Raw genomic sequence first — 17,814 nt, 5'->3', positions numbered from 1 at the left:
ATATGTCCACTGAGTCCAAGAGCAGAATTTGGAAGTCGACGCTAATCAAGTCCAGATGAAGACCAGTCCGCTGCTCATGTGAAACGACAATCCTCCAGTGACATCTCAGTGAGAACGTTGTGGCCTCCATCAGACCAACACGGCTTGTGGTTTATTAATTTCTCAGAGAACATTTCAGCACAAAACCACACAGAGACAGGAGAGGCCCAGGCATCAAGAAGACGCTCCGCCTCAGCGCTCTTATTGTGAAAGCGCAGTGATGTAATGCGCTGGCTCGTCACCTCTCGCAGATTTGTTTGAGGAGAATTCAAAGCCGATCTCCTGATGTCATCTGGTTTGTGTTTTATGAATCAAAAAGTGATGGATTACGCCTCTCTCCCGGCTCAACGTTTCCTCTGACATCAGGCCGCGGAAGACAAACCGAGGAGCGCTGCCAAACTTGGCCGCTCTGATGCTCAAGAACCACCACGTTTGTGTGGAGCAGAGAAGATCTGAGGAAAACCTCTCTCTGGTGCGTGACAAATGTCAGATTCTCAGCTGCTCCATGAGACTGAAATGCAGAAGCCTCTTTTTCCTGGAAACAAAGCAGCGATCCGGAGAGAGGTCCTCAAAGATAATGACATTGGCAGCATGCATTGATGAGTTTGACCTGAGGGTTGCAGTCATTTCATGTCTAGCAAATCTCAGAGGTGGGGGACTCATTGTGAAGAGCTGCCTTCACCCTGGATTTCACATAATTCAAGTGTAAATGCCGGCCGCCTGCCTCACTCACCGTGAAAGGTACGATTCCACATCCTCTCGTTGACTGCCTTCCCAAGGGGCCGAGGGTTGGCCGCCGTCATGGTTTCGTTGAGGGCGTGAGCGTAGATCATCAGACCGTCGTAGAAGCTTCCAGAAATGATGTTCATCTGGAAGACAGGACAGTCAGTTCAGTCCGCTAACACGCGGCAATTGGCTGAGCGTTCCAGTGAAATTGCCTGACTGCAGCGCAGCCTTATTGCTCTGATGATGACGCACAACCACTGACAGAACGGCAAGAAACACTGGTGTATTTTTGAGCAGTCACATGGTTTGTCCCTCTTAAATGGCCAAATCAGCATCAGAACTTTGTCCAATTGAACGCATCAATCGGCTGCAGGGTGCCCTGTGGGAAGGGGTAAGTCGCCGTGTCCATTTTTAAAATCACATTCAGCATAAGAACGGTGGGAAACACCGGAGGAAAAACAGGCCATGCTCAGGCATCCTGCCTGAAAGTAGGATGAGCCTTGAACCTTGAAGAGGTCAGCGGCAGATGAAACACTCTCACTCTGGCCTGAGAATCTCTTCTGACGCTTCAGAAAGAAGTTCAAGAGCAGGATGGTGGCAGAGAAGCACCAATGTACCTTTCAACTCGTCGTAATCCTGTAACTTCCTTTGGTGTTTTTGAAAGTTTCTACGTGACTCGCGTGCCAATCACCTGTTTGTCCGCTCCTGTCCATCTGCTAGTTTCTGTCTCTGGTTTCCTCTGACTCATCTGGTTTATCCACAACGATCAATGTTGGGCCTTCATCTCGTGTGTGTGTGTGTGTGTGTTTTGGCAAGCTGCTAACAACGTTAGCGCTCTGTCTGCTGCTGATTAACAGTTTGAGAGCTGCACACACAGGATCTGATAAGGAAAAACAAACGTAATCCGTTTACGCGACTGAGCCATTAGAGAGAGAGCGTGTTCGTCAGCACCTATGTCTCTGAACCAGCGATTCTTTTCTCACTTAACAACTGGAGCGAGACTTCTCACATCCACGCTGCACAGCAGGAGGTCTCAGCTCAGCGAGGAAGCATCTCACTTGCCATGGGGGACGAAGGGTGTGGGACGCAAAACCCCCGGAAATCCATCCCACAGATTGCATCAGTCCACCTGTTTGTACGAAATGGTGGCTGCCAGCAGCCGACGCCTGAGTGACTTCCTTTTCAATGGTCAAATCAGCGTCACCTCTGGCGCTGACCGCAGTGACCTGCCCTTTCAGAGAACATTCATCTGCTTAATTTATGTTGAGTGAGCGACCTGCTCTCATGGAGTCAGCCCTCCCACAGGTGGAGGGGACCTCTGGTGCCAACAGCTCCTGGGCATCATCTCATCACAGTGTTTCTCGCTCCTGCGGCGTGGAGCTGATGAGGCGTTTTACTGTAGGTGTTGCTGCTCTCACCTGCAAGTGTGATCTACACAGCAGGATACGTGATGATTGTCTACATTTGCATTCCAATGATAGTGTTCGGCACAGGTCTAGGTGTGCGCAGACGTGATTGTGCTTCATTTGTTGCCATTGTGTGGGATCAGTCGCCTTCCTCAGTGATGATCCTTCACGTCTGCACACAGCTGATTACATTTACACCAGCGCTGCAGGGAGGCGGACATACCAGCAGGTGCCGTGATGAACACGAGGTCGAGCTTCACATTCCAATGTCGGTAGGACTGAGAAGCGCGTCGACTGTGAATCTGAAGAGCTAATCTTCTACACAGCCGACTCCCCGGAAATCCTCGACCGTCAGAGCCGAATGCCTGACGGAAGCTTATGAAGTCAGCAAGCATGCAGAGAGGACCCCGAGCGCATAGAAGCAGTCACCGAAGATCTCCTGGGAGTCAACTGTGAATCTGAAGTTTTGAGTTCTTGGATGATTTTCTGGCACGTCCATCCCTCCGACTCCGCACCTCCAAGCCCACATAAACGGCTCCTCGCCACCGACTCACCAGTGAATCCCCCACAGTGTAGTTGAACATCTCCGCGGCGTCTGTTTTCAGATTTTGGACAAACTCTTTGTACTCCGGGTTCTGAGGCTCCTGATAGGTTAGGATCTTCACGCTCTGTCAACAGGAAAAGGAAGTGATTAGTTTTATGACAGGATTTCCCGGTTCACCAGAGGAAAGGAGACCCACACTGCTGGACTCTCACTAACTGGGCTCCCTTGGCTTTCTTCCCCTCACGGACGGTGAGCTTCAGCCGGTTGTTTTGATAACAAGAATGATTGATCACACCAAACTCGTCAACACAATGCAACTTGCATTATACGAGCATTACAGCTCCAGCTCAAAGAGTGCACAGAGCCAGAATTTCCTCAAGTGCTGACAGCACCTGAACGCATCACCATGCTTTGTGTTTCTTCAGCATTGACATTCTTCCACTTCAATGAGACCAACGTCAGAACACAGTCAACGGTTCCTCGTGGAAGTTACATTCTTTCATGTGAGAAAACAGAGGGATGTCCTCCTCTGAGGGCAGCTCCTGTTATCTTTGTCCCGGTGCCCAGTCACTCGCAAGTTTGATCTCGATGGCTCATTTGCCCAGTCAGCAGTCCATGCTAACAACTGACAACTTGTGGCACAGCTAAACAAAACCCAAGGATGTATTGCCAGTGATGTAAAAACAAAACAGGATTTTGTTTTGGGTATTAATGATAAAAAAGTACAATAAAATGGATTAAGTAAGACATTGAGTGGGGAAGGAGCTTCAGTCAGATCGGATCATACGAGCGCCCTAATTGTTCACTTTGAGAGTCACACTATGTCAAGAGCTAATCTTCTACACAGCCGACTCCCCGGAAATCCTGACGGAAGCTTATGAAGTCAGCAAGCATGCAGAGAGGACCCCGAGAGCACAGAAGCAGTCACCGAAGATCTCCTGGGAGTCAAGCGGGCTGTTCAGTAAGCTGCTCGAAATCCTTCCCGGTGCAGAGAGTAGTCTGACGAGGAATGACATCTGCTGTAAGTGCAGCTCTTGTGTTTGTAATTAATGTGTCATAATAAGAGCAGGAACCCTCTGGGTGAACAACCCCTCCTCCTGTCACACCACTCATCTAAAAATCAACAGCACACTTTGGGCCAAACGTCTCTGTCTCAAGTCCAGGACAAATATTTTCTGTACTAATCAGAGAGAAAGAAAAGCAAGAAAAAGGGTGGCAGGATTTTAAGAGAGGGAAGTTGTTGGATGAAACTCCTCCTCTGGTCTTGTTAGCGTGTCGCAACAGGGAAGGCAAAGTCATCAATGAAGAGTCTGCAGAGGAATAATAACCAGACTTTCAAACTCTAGATTTTCTCCTGTACTAACAACTAGTCCGAGGGAAGTCCAGAGTTGCCTTCTATTTCTGACGCTCCCTGAAGCACTAAGCTTTGCTGTGTTGCTTCAGTGACACGGCACTGAAAAACTAAGTGTACTGTGTTGCTAGTGTGGCGACCATCACTCTTCCAGCTAAGTCGATCAAGGTGAGCTCACGAAACAGAAAGACGGCAGACGTACCTGGTAGGCCTCTTTAGCCGCAGCATCATCTTCATCTCCGCGGAACCACGGCTGCTCGGAAACGAGACTCTCGCCAAAGAGGTCAATGAAGAAGAAGACGTACTCCTTGTGTGGCAAGTCATTGCGTTGGAACTGAATCATTATCTTTCGGAAGACGTCAGGGGAACAGCAGACAAAAATGACTGTGGAGGGAAGAAAGCAGGAGCCGGTTGAGAACGAGCCCTTCTTGTGTCCCAAGACGGAACTTGAACTTGCTCAAGTCATTCGAGGCGAGCGCAACAGATGTGCCATTGAATGTTACGGTCACACTGATTTTATCACTTCAGCGTGAGAAGCAGAGAAGTCTTTCCCATCTGATGGAAGCGACCCACTCACAAGCTGCGCTCCACACTCCCTCATTAATCCCTCTCTTCCCATTTCCTCTTTCATACGTGGAAATGTTTTGTTGCAACATTCAGGCCACTTTAATCACTAGTAACTGTGTAACCATTTCTGTGCAGGCTGCATAATAATCTGGGATTATGTTGGAGGATGACACCGCTGCTATTGTTACCTTGATGACTTCCTCTAATCCTCTATTGACTTTGTTTTGTCCCCTGCAGCTCATATAGATTTTAACAGCAGAGCGTCTTTCTGACAGATCGATCAGCAGCTGTCATGGTGGCGCTCTGCTCTCTGCGCAGTCTCATCTCCTTTCATGTCAGTCACTTGTCCAGTCTAGAGGAGATGAGACATGTTTGTTACCACTGCTATCATCACATCTCCTCGCTGTCTAGTGTGGAGGTATTTTTCAGGACAAACTGGCCCAGCAGCTTTTTTTCCACTCCACATCAAGCATGCCATCTGTGTTCCGAGTAAGGGCATACACCTTTTGAGAACCTAGTTTCACTGGCTACAAAGCAAGACAATATACACAGGGCATGAAGATGGTGCACCACTAGATGGCACTGGCCCTAGAAAAACAGACGCCAGCGTGGAGAGACAGGTTTGAGAAGTTTGGTTTCATCAACTATTGTTCGGTCACAACAACACCAACCTCCCCAACTGTAACAGAGAAGAACTTCCATCGAGATGAGAGCCTGGATGCCGGAGCTTCAGGAAGTCTCTTGAGGCGTCATGACATCCCCCTGCCCGCCTGCCGTTCCTGCCTCGCTGTTCTATTGTTTCAGGCACTAATGACCTCGGCAGGAAACGTGGCCACGCCATGCTAAAGAGCCTCTCACAACTGATATGCAGAGCCAAAGGCAACAATTTCTCTGAGCAAGAGCAGGAGCACCTGAACTTGGGGCGCAAATGAGATAAGAAGGTTCAATAACATGGCTCCCACCAGACTGGTGACAGCAGCATGGCAGCTTTTTTGTCGGGTTTAAGGTTCTCCAATCCAGACCAACCAATCCGGGTCAGAGCCAGTCATGTTCCTGGGAGGTCTAACTCCGTTCAGCACTGGTTTACAGCCTCCTCCATTAACAAAGACACATCTGTTGTTCAATTTCCAAATGGAATCAGGATCAGATACAGCCTTGATGTTTTTTTTCTGTGAACATTTTAAGAGGTTCCGCAGACCAGGGTTGAAAGCTCAGCTGTCATCTTGAGAAGTGATTTGTCGGGTACATCAGACAGAGGAGAAGGGCGACGTCACTCAGCTGCCACGAGGTGCGACCTATAATTCCCTGGAAGCGGCAGAGTGCAGGCCAGCGCCTCTGGCTGGCGACACACTTCCCTGACTGAAGAACAGAGGAGGTGCACACTGTGAATGGGGGCTCACACAACGATGATAGATGTTTGCAACTTCATGACCAAGGATAATGTAAATGTTAAACCTGTTCACACTCAGAAATCTCCATGAAAGCTGACCACTTCCAGTGTTTGACATTTTCCAGTAATTATCAGTCAGCTAGTTCCATCTGCACTCGGCTTCTCTCGCCACATTATTTTCTGGTTTTATCCTCTCAGTTATTCCAGTGTGCATTTGTCAACCACTACAATTGTCCTTTACTATGGTTTTCCTCACCACAAGCTTCACAGATCTTCCTCACCACATCTCTTTCTGGCATTGTTTCGATAAGCTTCTGCAATGTCACAAGATTTATTTACATCCAGTGTTGCATTCATTTTTCACCAGATAGAGTCTGACCGCTGCGCAAAGCCTTCTCCAATCCCAAAGATTCTCAATGAGGTTAAGGTCTTGACTCTGTGGTGGCCAATCCATGCGTGAAAATGACGTCTTTCACAATTTGAGCAGGATGAATCCTGGCATTGTCATCTTGGAATATGCCCATAGCATCAGGGAAGAAGACATCCATTGATGGAATAACCTGGTCATTCAGTATATTCAGGTAGTCAGCTGACCTCATTCTTTGAGCACATAATGTTGCTGAACCTAGACCTGACCAACTGACCTATTAGCTTAGTTAAATCCAGGTGGTGACTGTTTTTTTTTTTTGGCCAGGCAGTGTAGTTTCAGCATATAGAGCCCGTGCTCTTTCAGTATCAGTAATTAAAATCTTGACAGACGCGAGCAGTCTGTTTTAATTAATCCTCTCCCTCCCGTGGGTGGGTTTCGCTTACTCTCGTGTCACTGTCTAATAAGGGCAAGAAGTTGGCCGAGATGAGAAGCCCACTGAGCTGACTGCCTCTGCACGACTCTGACTCATTAACGCTGAGAACACAGACCAAGATCTGGTGGCTTATATTGAAAGTCACATCTGCAGCCGTTGAATTCATTTCAAATGGAGATAAAAGCGGCTGGGTGAAGATGCCATATATTGAAGAGGATGGATGTAATTCCCCAGAGTCCACGTGGAGTCATTGATCACACCATGCAGCTCTGTCTTTAAAAAGCAGGTCGGCTGCCGTGGAAATGTGCTGGTCGGAAGTCGACACCCAGAGAGTCGCTCCTTGTTTGGTCCCCAGACTGAGTCAAATCTATTAGCTGTGGTGAGCTGATGAAGCTTAATTCCTCCGTCAGTACGACATTCAGTCATAAACACCTCTCTCCTGATGCTGAAGAGCAGAGCAGAGACGAGCCAAGTGCTGCTGCACCAGCTAATTAAATCGGAGTGTTGCCGGTGTGGAGGCCAGCAGGTGCTCAGCTGATCCCAACTCTGCATGCGGATAAATCAATGCTTTTGTATTTCAGGCATAAATATAGAGTGAAATTGAATTATCAGCCGTAAGGCGGAGAGAAAACACCATGCTTCTCAGCTGACAAACACTCCCTCAGCGGGAGGCGAGGCCTCCTGCTGGTGCGCTACAAACGGAGCAGGGACAAAGGGGACCAGCGGGGGACAGCGATATGGATGGCTGGATTACAGATTTTCTACTACAGCTTGCAAAGCGTGTTGTGGTGAACATGTCGCATACACCCCTGGCATCAATTAACAACTGCAACAGTGAGACATGCCTCAGTCAGTCATAATGAGACTCATTCTTTATATCTAACCAGGGCCCAGAAACCTTTTTCTTCACAACACACACACAGCATTTTAACATCTGACACCAGGGGTTTCACAGTAGGTCCTCACATGCACCTCTTGATGAGCCTCTACTGACACCTTCATGTTGTCACTCATCATCTCCAACATTCTTGCTCTCTCTTCTCTACGTGTCCAATCATCTGACCTCCCCAACTTGCTCTGATGCAGCCTCCACCCTGCCTGCACTCTCTTCTTCACCTCCTTCAGATCTGTTGGTTTGTCACTGGAAGGATGGACTACAGGGCAGGGGATTTAACTCTGGTGAAGACATGATGAACCTCACCACCTCTCTCTCCCAAACACCAATTTTGTCCATACAAGGATGGAAGGCTGGAGCCAATATTAATTCAGAATTATGTAAATGTATGTACAGTTCGAAGGCAGGTTTCCTTTATTTGGTCATTTAATAGAAGAGCTAGAGCCTGCTTCGGTGCGTGACGAAGTGCAGCGCTGAAATTTATGCTGATCTTACCATCAATATTGAGGGTTGTTCTCAGAGAAGCAAGAAGAAGTTCATCAACATTTTCACTTGTGTGGCTCACTGGAGCGAAGCTGATTAGTCAGGGACCTTGTTACTTTATACTGCTGCACAAACACTGTTCTGACGGTGATCTTAATGTGACTTCTGTTTCTGCGTCACTCGCAGTTGGCGCAATTTCCGACTACAGTTTGTTTGTCGTCTTGCGGAGCGTCTTGATTCCTTGGGGAAGTAATTGGTGGAGTCTGGAACAGAGGGGGTCCAGGACCACCGCAGATCTAACATACCAGTGGTTTCATCGATTTTGCCGTTGATGTCTCAGAGTCGCTGCCCAGCTGAGGTAAACCAGTCCAAGCATAGTTTTTATCTTCAAGAGCCTCATAATACTTGCTTTTACTCAGCAATCCAGTGGTCTGTTAGCTTGGACACTTCACCCCAAGGATCTGCAACTCACCGGGTCCATTGACAAGCACCACTGGCACTATATGTAGCAAGGAGCTGAGAATACTTGTGCGGCTCTCCAGGTGGTTATGTTTGTTGGGACCAGAAGTCACTCACAAATGACCGTAGTCTGTGTAGTTCATGTATGTTTACAACAGTGTGATCGAGAGTCACTCCAGGATGTTCCCAGCTCTGGGATTCCTGGACATTAATCTTTAATGACTGCCAGATGGAGGGAAACTGTCAGGGTGGCGAGGAAAAGTGGGCTGAGGCACGGACCTGTGGGTTAAAGCGTTCCGGCTTGGCCAGGACGTAAAGCCAGTGACATCAGCAGGAGCCGCAGGGGACAGTAGAAGTCTGCTTCCTGAAATCAATTAGCACTTTTAGGAAGCTCGGAAATCTCTGTCCTCGGGCTGGAGACGAAATATTTCTGACTGACTTCACCGGCATGACCTGAATATTAAAGCACTGATAAAACCATGATCTCAAATCATTCTTTTATATCGACGACACAGCTAATACTCTAAAAGGATGATTCACGGTTGTTGTGCATTTTCACTGGAGAATGTCTTATTATTATATATATACTTATTATTAACCAAAGATGTCTCACACGTAACAACTTTACAAAGAGGGTAACAAAGCCAAGCAGGTAGATACAACTGGACTGAGTCCGGTGCAGGGAAGAGGCCCGACCCGGTCCTAATAAGTGGCTGTGTCAGCGTCAATGTTCTCATTGTTTCTGTCCCTCACCTCCCAGGAGCCAGACCCACACTAATTCCTGCCATAAAAAGTCCAACAATAGACGGTGATGGATGGCTGTGAGCCGTTCTCTGTCCGTGTCTCATCATCATTGTTACCCATGAGATTTACAGCCTCCATAAGCATCTCTTCATCTTCCATCTTGAGGACAGCAGGTGTTTTATTTGCCACAAGGACGGCTGTGAGGATTACAGTTCCAGAGAGCAGCAACACCTGAGTCCATGTCGATATTAATCAGGTGATCAATAGAATAGCGACTAGAAAACACTTCAGACGAGACAGATCAATTTGAGAAACACGAAACAAGCAGGGAGAGTAGTGTTTAGAGTTATTCCCAGAGATCAAAAGTAGCATGATGTGTTGAAAGGTGACCACAATGGCAGACATGTGGGCAGCTTCAGATCCTGCTAGACATGACTGTTTTCTCCACACACACAAGTCAATCTGTCAATTTGTGAATTTTGTTTGAGTGTTCATTGTCGTCACTGAGTGACCTCAACACAATCTTCAAAGCATATGAACAATTTCATTCTTCGCCATGATGATCCATGCGATATCTTGCTTAATTATTAATGTGTTCATTTGTGAGGAGTCATGCAGAGATGCTGAATTATTAAAGCAGCCCACAGGTTCTGGTCCAGTCCCTCTGCTCCTCGACGATCTTAATGTTGCGCTGAGGTTGATGTCATTCACAATTGTCATGTTCAATTGAGCGTCCAAACTGCAACACCAGTTAAATTAAAGGTCATTTCCTGTCAGATATCCTGCATCCCAGCTGTGTTCCTTGGAGACTAACCCCATCAGAGTCACAGAGAACCTGCGGTTTCTAAAACAATGACTTCCTATCAGCTTTTATTGCTTGTATATTTCATGTTTTCATCTCACTCTCTTGAGCTTGTTTTATGTGACTGCCTGTCGTACTTGCTATTAAAGGCGTCAAGACCCGAGGGCAAAGGTCACATCCAGGCAGGTATGCTCTCTCAGATTTGTTTTCTGGATTTCCTCTTCAGATTACTTCTCTCCTTCCACCCTGTTTCGTTCTGCATCTTTTACTTGTTTTCTCCCACGGATGTCTTTTTCAAGTGAACCACCACATGCATTTTTGTTCTTCCAGAGCCGCCAAAGATTGTTTTCCTTCCTGTCCCGACTCTTTTTCTCATTCCATTTGTCTTATTTTCTATAGGTGATTAATTTCTGGACCACTTTTGAACTTCAATTTTCGGAATCTTCAGTTCGAATGCTACCTGAGGTGCGATGTCAGGAGGGGATTCACAGGTGAGTGACTCCATGAAGAGTGATGGAGTAGCCAGTCTAATCGTTGGAAGTGACACCAATGTCAGAATCTGTGGACCTCATTTTTGAAGCACCGTATGTCAGATCTGGAAAACTTGGCCAGCGTGACCAGAGAACTTGCAGATCATCATATTTGTAGTCCATGCTCATTACACTGATCGAGAGACAAAAACACATTCCATAATTCACAGTATTTTTGTTGGGAAACACACTAAAACACTGTTTTATCAGATGAAAAAGCTGACAGAATCTGTCTGGGTCAGACTGCGAGCCAAGAGTGTGATGGATGGAGTTGCACAGCCGTGCTCCATGTATCACCGTGTGAGCAGCTCCAGACGGAGACTGGTACAAAATCCTCAAATTAGGAAACATAAGCTCAAGATGTGCTCGAGGCTCAGAAGCGAACCACGAAAGTGAAGCTAATTGAAGCCTCCAGTGGCTCTTCACATCCTCATCATTGTCCAGACCTCTTAACTGAACTGTTCATAAAGATGTCGCTGCACTGTCCATGACTCGCTGACAATCATTGACTTCTCTCTCGCTTGCTGCGGCTGCATGAAACATAAACACGCTGGAATTCCTATTAAGCTTCCCAGGTTAATGCTGGAAGTGAATCCTTTAACTCAGTCTCCCTGATCCCGTCGCCTTCTTCACACACGAGCGATCATGCAGGCAGAGTCCGCCTCACTGGCCGGGTCGTTTCATAACCACCAGCAAAAACAGATGGCATCTCCACATGCCCTGGATGGTGGTGAGAAGCGGTGACAGGTGAGCTAACCTGCAAACTTGTCAACTGTGTGTGACGCTAAACAACTGTAAGCGAGTACACACTCTGGAATCATCAACGCAAGCAGCAAAAACAGCCAGAATATCAAAGGTGGTCATCTCTGATATTCTGTCTGCTGCCACCTCAACGCTTGACAGTTCTACACGTTGGACCACAACAACACGGTTCCACTCTAGTGTTGTTCCTGTTTCAGCCATTTGCCATGGTTCTCACCAACCACCTCATTTCTTCATCCCTCAGGGAGAAAATAACCTGCAGGAATCCAGCTAATGAAATTATTTGTTTCTCAATCACGCACCCACTTTAATTATACTGCACAATGGTTGCAGTGCTGCCACATGATGAATGTGCCATCCCTGGTACAGAGACGTCACTGCGGTTCGAGTCTCTGTCACAGCCTTGCAAGAGAAGTGTTGAGTGAAATTCTGCCGTCGTTTGTGGTGAAATCACGGTGGGTGGTCTTAATGATGATGATGGTGGTGAATGCAGGGCTCTTTTGTTACGAATGTGACATCAAAAGGAAGAGAGGCGAAGGAGAGTCTAAATGCATGTGGGCAGTGTCACTATTGACAAGAGCCCTAGGAGCTGTGTGAGTAAGAGCCAGGAACATGCTAACACCAGTGAGCACCCTGTATCCTGACATATCCTGTCTATTTCATACATACAGACATCTCACGTTACTTAACATCATGTTCTATAATAATGTCCTAAAGAACATCCCCTGGACAATGGGGCAGTTGTCAACAGCCAACTTTACTGAGGTCGTTTCCCTTGACGCCAAGCTGCTTCATGTAAATGTTGTAGGTTAAAAATAGAGTTCAGGAACCAGAGGGTCCTCCAAAGGAAGCGATAAAGATGGCGCAAGTGAGTGTGTGTCTGCTGTTAAGATGTAAATGTTAACAGCGTCATTAGTTTTCACCACACAATCTCCCTAAGAGGACATTTTAATGCTGTGGAGCTTGACAGTGACTCGGCTAGTCGTCGAGACAAAAAGGTAAAATTAGCTTTGTAAAATTGCTGTGTTTGTCAGGAAATACCTACAGATCTGATAGTCCAGCTGCTGGGTCCTTATAAGGCGTAGGAGGGGTTCTCGACCTCTGTTAATGAATGTCCTGTCGGGAGGCCTGATGCCAGTGTGGGAAACTGTTTGTGTTCTGGACCAGTCGACACTCACCTCCACCGACGTGGGAAGCAGCAGACGGACATGAATTTATGACTCGATTACTGAACTTGAACAAACACAACAAAAGAATTATAGGCCCAAACTAATGCTTGTGTATCCACGTTCCCCCTCATTACACACAGCGATGTTATAAATCTCCGCCAGCAGACCTCGACTCTCATGCAGCTCTGAACGCTGAAGGCTTTTTAAACGAGAAACCACCGTTTGTTTTAAATGAAGAAAGAATCATCTCCAGCCTGACTTGAGATGTAGCCACCCATCAGATCCTCGGTGTGCTCTCTGGTCCCCTCCCACCCGAGGCTCTACCATTTTCCTCTAAGTTGCAGCTTCAAGTGCACCCTGGCCAGGCTGACTGCAGCTCTGCTGAATCAGACAAGAGTGCAGGAGCTGCGTGTGTCTGGTCCTCGGCATCCTCGCATCGATTTAGGCTCATGTTTCTCGTGTCTGTGAGATGAAGCCCTGCGGCAGAGATCCTGAGCTAATGCTGAGGTTAACAAGCCTGGCTTGCTTGCTCGCTTTCCGCCAAGCGGGTCAGCTGGTAAGATAAGCTGAAGAGTCCAGATTTGTTTGATTTGTCATGAGCTCAGAGTCGCCTCAGCGTGTGCAGCCGAGCTATCACCACAAACATTCGCCGTGACATGCTTATTTTCTTTAGCCTGTGTGTAGCGTTCGTCTTTGAGCGGCTCCAGACTGCTGTTATTCATTTCATTTCCTAAACAAACAGAGACCCGTTGCTGCTCCAAAATAAGAATAGTTTCATTTAATCTGTGCATCGCTGCTGCGACTGACAGCAGATATTCTTTCGTTGACCTTGTTCTGGTGTGAATTGGCTCCAACTGGATGACAGTCATTCATCACCGTGTCACATGGATGACACATCTGAGTCCACCACTTAAGTTCTGATGGTCTACACATGCTGGATGAGCCAGGCGTCACATGGAAGAGATGCTCGGTGGCAATCTTCCTTCTGACTGGAGCGGCCGCACAGATTGATTTTGTTTACGATCACACGTCAATATCGGGGGCTGAGAGGGTTTTTCACAGAACGCACTGAGTGATTGAGCTAATAACAGCTGACGGGCTTTGCTGTGGCGTCATGAGGATTCTCACCCATTGAGGACGAATGAATGCATGTCATTCAGCAGTATTGATTTGTAGTATTAAAAGCTAGTGCCAGCACGAGTCTGCTTTCAGTTCAGCTAAGTGTTAACCGTTTGCTGCCGGGGTTGCCGAGGCCAACCAACATCATCTCTCTAAGGTGCCGGTCCGGGGTCTCCTCCAGTTAGAAATGCCTGGAGTACCACACCCTCCGCAGACTTCCTCATAAGAGCCACTTCAACTGTCTTTCTTTGATGAGCAATAGTTCTACTCTGAGTCTCTCCAGGAAGACAGCTTCTATCTCTCATAAGCTCTTGCAGCTGTGGTCTTGTTCGTGAGGTCACTATAATGCTGGATACCAAAAGTGAAAGTAGAAATTCACCCGTCAATGGAGAACACTGTCTTGTAGCTCAGCTCTTTCTTCAACACGGCAGAGCCATCATTGTGCTACAAACTCCTCCTGAACTCAGTATCTATATATAAAAGCTAATTTATCTGTAACACTTCAAAGGAACCAGACTCCAGCACGTGTTCATTATCAGCTCTCCCACAGGTCAAAAACCAATGTGTCTGCGAGGTGCAAAATAAATTCAGGGAAGCAGCATACACCATAACACGTAGCTCAGACTCATAATCTCACAGTTCAGCTCCAGTTTCAGATCTTCGCTGTGGTCCTCTTATTTCAGGAATTCAAATCAATACAGTGACCTTCAGACAGAAGAGAGTGTGGACTCACCTCGGGCGTCACCCTGGAAGTCGCTCAGAATCTGTGTGTAGTTGATGGGCGGTTTGTTCTCCACAAAAACTCGGTCGACCAGTGTGATATTGAGATTCTCCATCTCCAAGAACAAGCCCTCCAAGGCGAAGTAGCAAGGCCGGTCGTCCGTCTTATGGTCGCTAAACATCAGCATCACGTGTTCACGCCACCCAAAGTGTTCGCAGATCCTCAGGGCAAACTTCCCGAGCTTCTTGTGGGTGGGGCCAGTGTTGGTGACAGACGGGTAGACTGTGTCATTGTTGAACGCCACAGCCGGTGCCCCAGCCGTCACCATGGGCATGTCCCAGTGGGTGGTGAACAGGCCGACAGGGGAGGCTGTATACGAGCATCCGGGTCCAATGAAAGCCCACGGGTCGTAGAAGAACTTAAAGTCTATTGCCATGAGTGGGGCAATGGACTCGGAACAGATTTTATCACTGTCCTCGCTGTTCTTGAACTCATACGTGAGGTGGTAGCCCGGGAGGAGCGACGGGTCGCTGTTGACATTTTGGACTGCCCGCGCTAGCGCTGGTCCGACGCGGGGCCAAGCCCAGGGGTATTTGGTGTTTGTCTGCGGTAAAATGATGGCCAGTGTGATGTTTTTGCTGGGCTGATGCTCTATGTGGCGACACGTCAAATGTCTCAGGGTGCGGCGCTCAGATGGTCGTCCACCAGCCAGAACCAGAAGGACCAGCAGCAACTGGGCACCCTCTCTCAAACACGCCATCCTCCACCGCTAGCTGCAGAGGTTCAATCTGCCAACAGAAAAGGCAAGTCTCAGCATCTGGACCAAGAGGTTTGTCTGTCATCCGAGACCATGACAATTTTTTGGGGTAAACACAAGCATCATTTTTCTGGGGGGCAGTTTACAATGAGTGCATTAACACTACAGTGACATGATGTATGTGACATGGCTAGTGCTAATCACATTCATCAGGCACCAACAGATCTGCAGGTTGACCACTGTTTTTGGAAAGCACTGAGCTCTCTGGTCGACTGTGTTGCAGTAACAAACAGCAGCCATCAAGAACACATCTAGTCACACATGCATGTGGCTAATCGACAGCAAATGTTCTGCCCTGTAAACACTCCAACAGTCCAGTCGCTTCAATGAATGACAATGAAATGCAGTTACCTCTCAAAGCACACAAGAGGTGAAAGGGGTGCATTTCAGATGATAAATCAGAGCGTTAAATGTCATAAAGATAATTTTGCTTTGTGAAGCCAAAGGTCAGTGCAGAGGGAGATAAGCATGAAAGACTTGTAGCAGGAGAAACAAGTGCATGTGTGTTTTAATAAACAGCAAATTCCGCCGGAATTTTTCTCAGAGTCATGAAATACTATGAAGACTAGTAACGTAGCAACAACAGTCTGAGCTGAGGTTCTTGGAGTTAAAGATGCAGAGAGGAGACTCGATAATTATAAAAGGGGGTTGGAAGGGCTTCAACATCTGCCAGAGAAAACAAGTTCTGACTCATGGTATATGGTCCCTGGACTGTCACGAGAGGACAGTAGAGAGGAGGGGTAGAGAAAACCCAGTAAAGAAGTTATGAAGCAGGATGGGTAGTTAAATTGAGGAATGAGACTCTAACACAGTTAAAACCTACAGTAATCTCTTTGAAACTTAACTCGAGTACTTGCTTGTACTAGATACAACATACCTGGTCAAGTTTTGGTTTAGTTCCTCTTGTTTTGGTGTTGCGGCTCTTGTTACTAGTGCTGAATCATCACCACAAAATTCTGCTATAACAGCTGGACAGGCGCAGAAACGGAACATGTTGCTGTAATGGTCACGGTAATTATCTTATCACCTCAGACAGCGACGCTAACAGTCACTAATTACTGTACTTGTCCAGCTGGATGGCGAGGATAGTATTCACAACATTCCATTGTTGTGAATCGAGAAATGCATCACACAAATATGGAGGAGGAAATCATCCTGATTCGGGCTTTGCTAAGTGTAAAAAACTGTTACTTACAAATTTAAGTATAAGGCAGGTCTGTTATTATGTTTGGTTATGATATTATTATTCTTATTTTCACTCTGAACACCTCTGAACTGTTGCCTTGCTCAAGTCTAATATGAAAGATATGATCCCACCCGGTTCACCTGGACTTCCAGAGTGTGAAAAGCTTAGAGTAAAATTCAGTCCAAGATTACTACAAAATACAAAAATCTACGTTCTTCATCAATACATGGAATTAATAGTCCTCCTGACAGTAGAAGGATGTTTGGTAAAGGTGAATGTATGTCAGGAGCATTGCTGTGACACAGAGTCTGCGTGGTGAAGGAGGACAAGCAAATCACAGGAGTCTGAAGGTACATCAGGGTGATCTTGACACGGTCTCCAGGACTCACATTTCCTCACAAAGGAGTCGGTTATAGACGCTTAGACTTGGATTTTGCGACCATTACTTCACTCGAAAAAACGAATGGCTTTAGTTAGTGCATAACATTGACTTCTGGAATGTGTCCCATTGAACGAGTTCGTTTAAAAACAAAACAACTATTGTTTTAGCGACCCAACACGCCTAAAATAGATATTAAATCTCCAGACAGGGAAGACAAACACCAGAATGATTCGTATCTGCCATGTTTGCTGATTTGTTGTTGTGATTTTTGGAAGATAATGGATATAAAAATAACTTTTTTTTACTTACGAGTAACGTCATGACGGAATTCCCAAACGCAGATAAAAAGAAGAACCGTTAAGGACAAACAAAACTCACCTCAGTTGTTATCTTCTTTCTTTTTCATGTTGTTTTTAGGTTAGCTCACAGGTTAGCTAACTGCTCATCCCGGCAGCTGTCAATCAGGTCCAGAGGACAGGTGTGACGAAAGGACTTGAAAACTGAGGAAACCTCGCGCTCCCCAGCAAGCACGTGCGGGAGCGACGCGTGCCGCGAGCAGCTCCAACTTTATCAGGAAGGACGTTCAGGTTTGGGGAGTGGACGGTTCGGGTCCGCGCGCTGCGGGGAGATCCACTTGCTCGTCTTGGAACCGGAATCCATGGACAGATGAAGGTCTGGTGGCAGAGCTGCTGCAGGTCGGACCGACTGACTGATGGAGGTCTGAGGGCGGAGAGAGGGGGAGGAGAGAGGCGGAGGAAGTGGAGAGAGCGGCAGGAAAGTGGTGGGGTCCACTGTAATAACGAGAGGAAGAAAGGGAGTGATGCAGATTTCCTGGTGGGACGTGCAAAGTTCTCCATCAATCCAAGCTGGAATTTAAACCAAACCAGATGCTATACGTGAGACGATTAAGTATTTTGTA

The 17,814-nt window shown here is 47.1% G+C and overlaps 1 protein-coding gene across 1 annotated transcript in view; it reads right to left on the bottom strand.

Moving 5' to 3' along the window:
• The window catches only part of LOC128771811 (atrial natriuretic peptide receptor 1-like), a 26,264-nt gene extending 8,450 nt beyond the window's left edge, over positions 1-17,814 (bottom strand). Inside the window, exons 1-5 of the mRNA XM_053887581.1 lie at positions 17,274-17,814; positions 14,523-15,298; positions 4,269-4,450; positions 2,726-2,839; positions 773-908 (exon numbers count right to left, since the gene is read on the bottom strand). Coding sequence (XP_053743556.1) covers positions 773-908; positions 2,726-2,839; positions 4,269-4,450; positions 14,523-15,270 — 1,180 coding nt within the window. The 5' untranslated portion in view covers positions 15,271-15,298; positions 17,274-17,814. The remainder of the gene's footprint in view (positions 1-772; positions 909-2,725; positions 2,840-4,268; positions 4,451-14,522; positions 15,299-17,273) is intronic.

Source organism: Synchiropus splendidus, chromosome 15 (genome assembly GCF_027744825.2).
Source record: "Synchiropus splendidus isolate RoL2022-P1 chromosome 15, RoL_Sspl_1.0, whole genome shotgun sequence".
Lineage (NCBI taxonomy): Eukaryota > Metazoa > Chordata > Actinopteri > Syngnathiformes > Callionymidae > Synchiropus > Synchiropus splendidus.
Note: the sequence above shows the minus strand (reverse complement) of the source record. Positions and strands in the feature narration are given on the sequence as shown.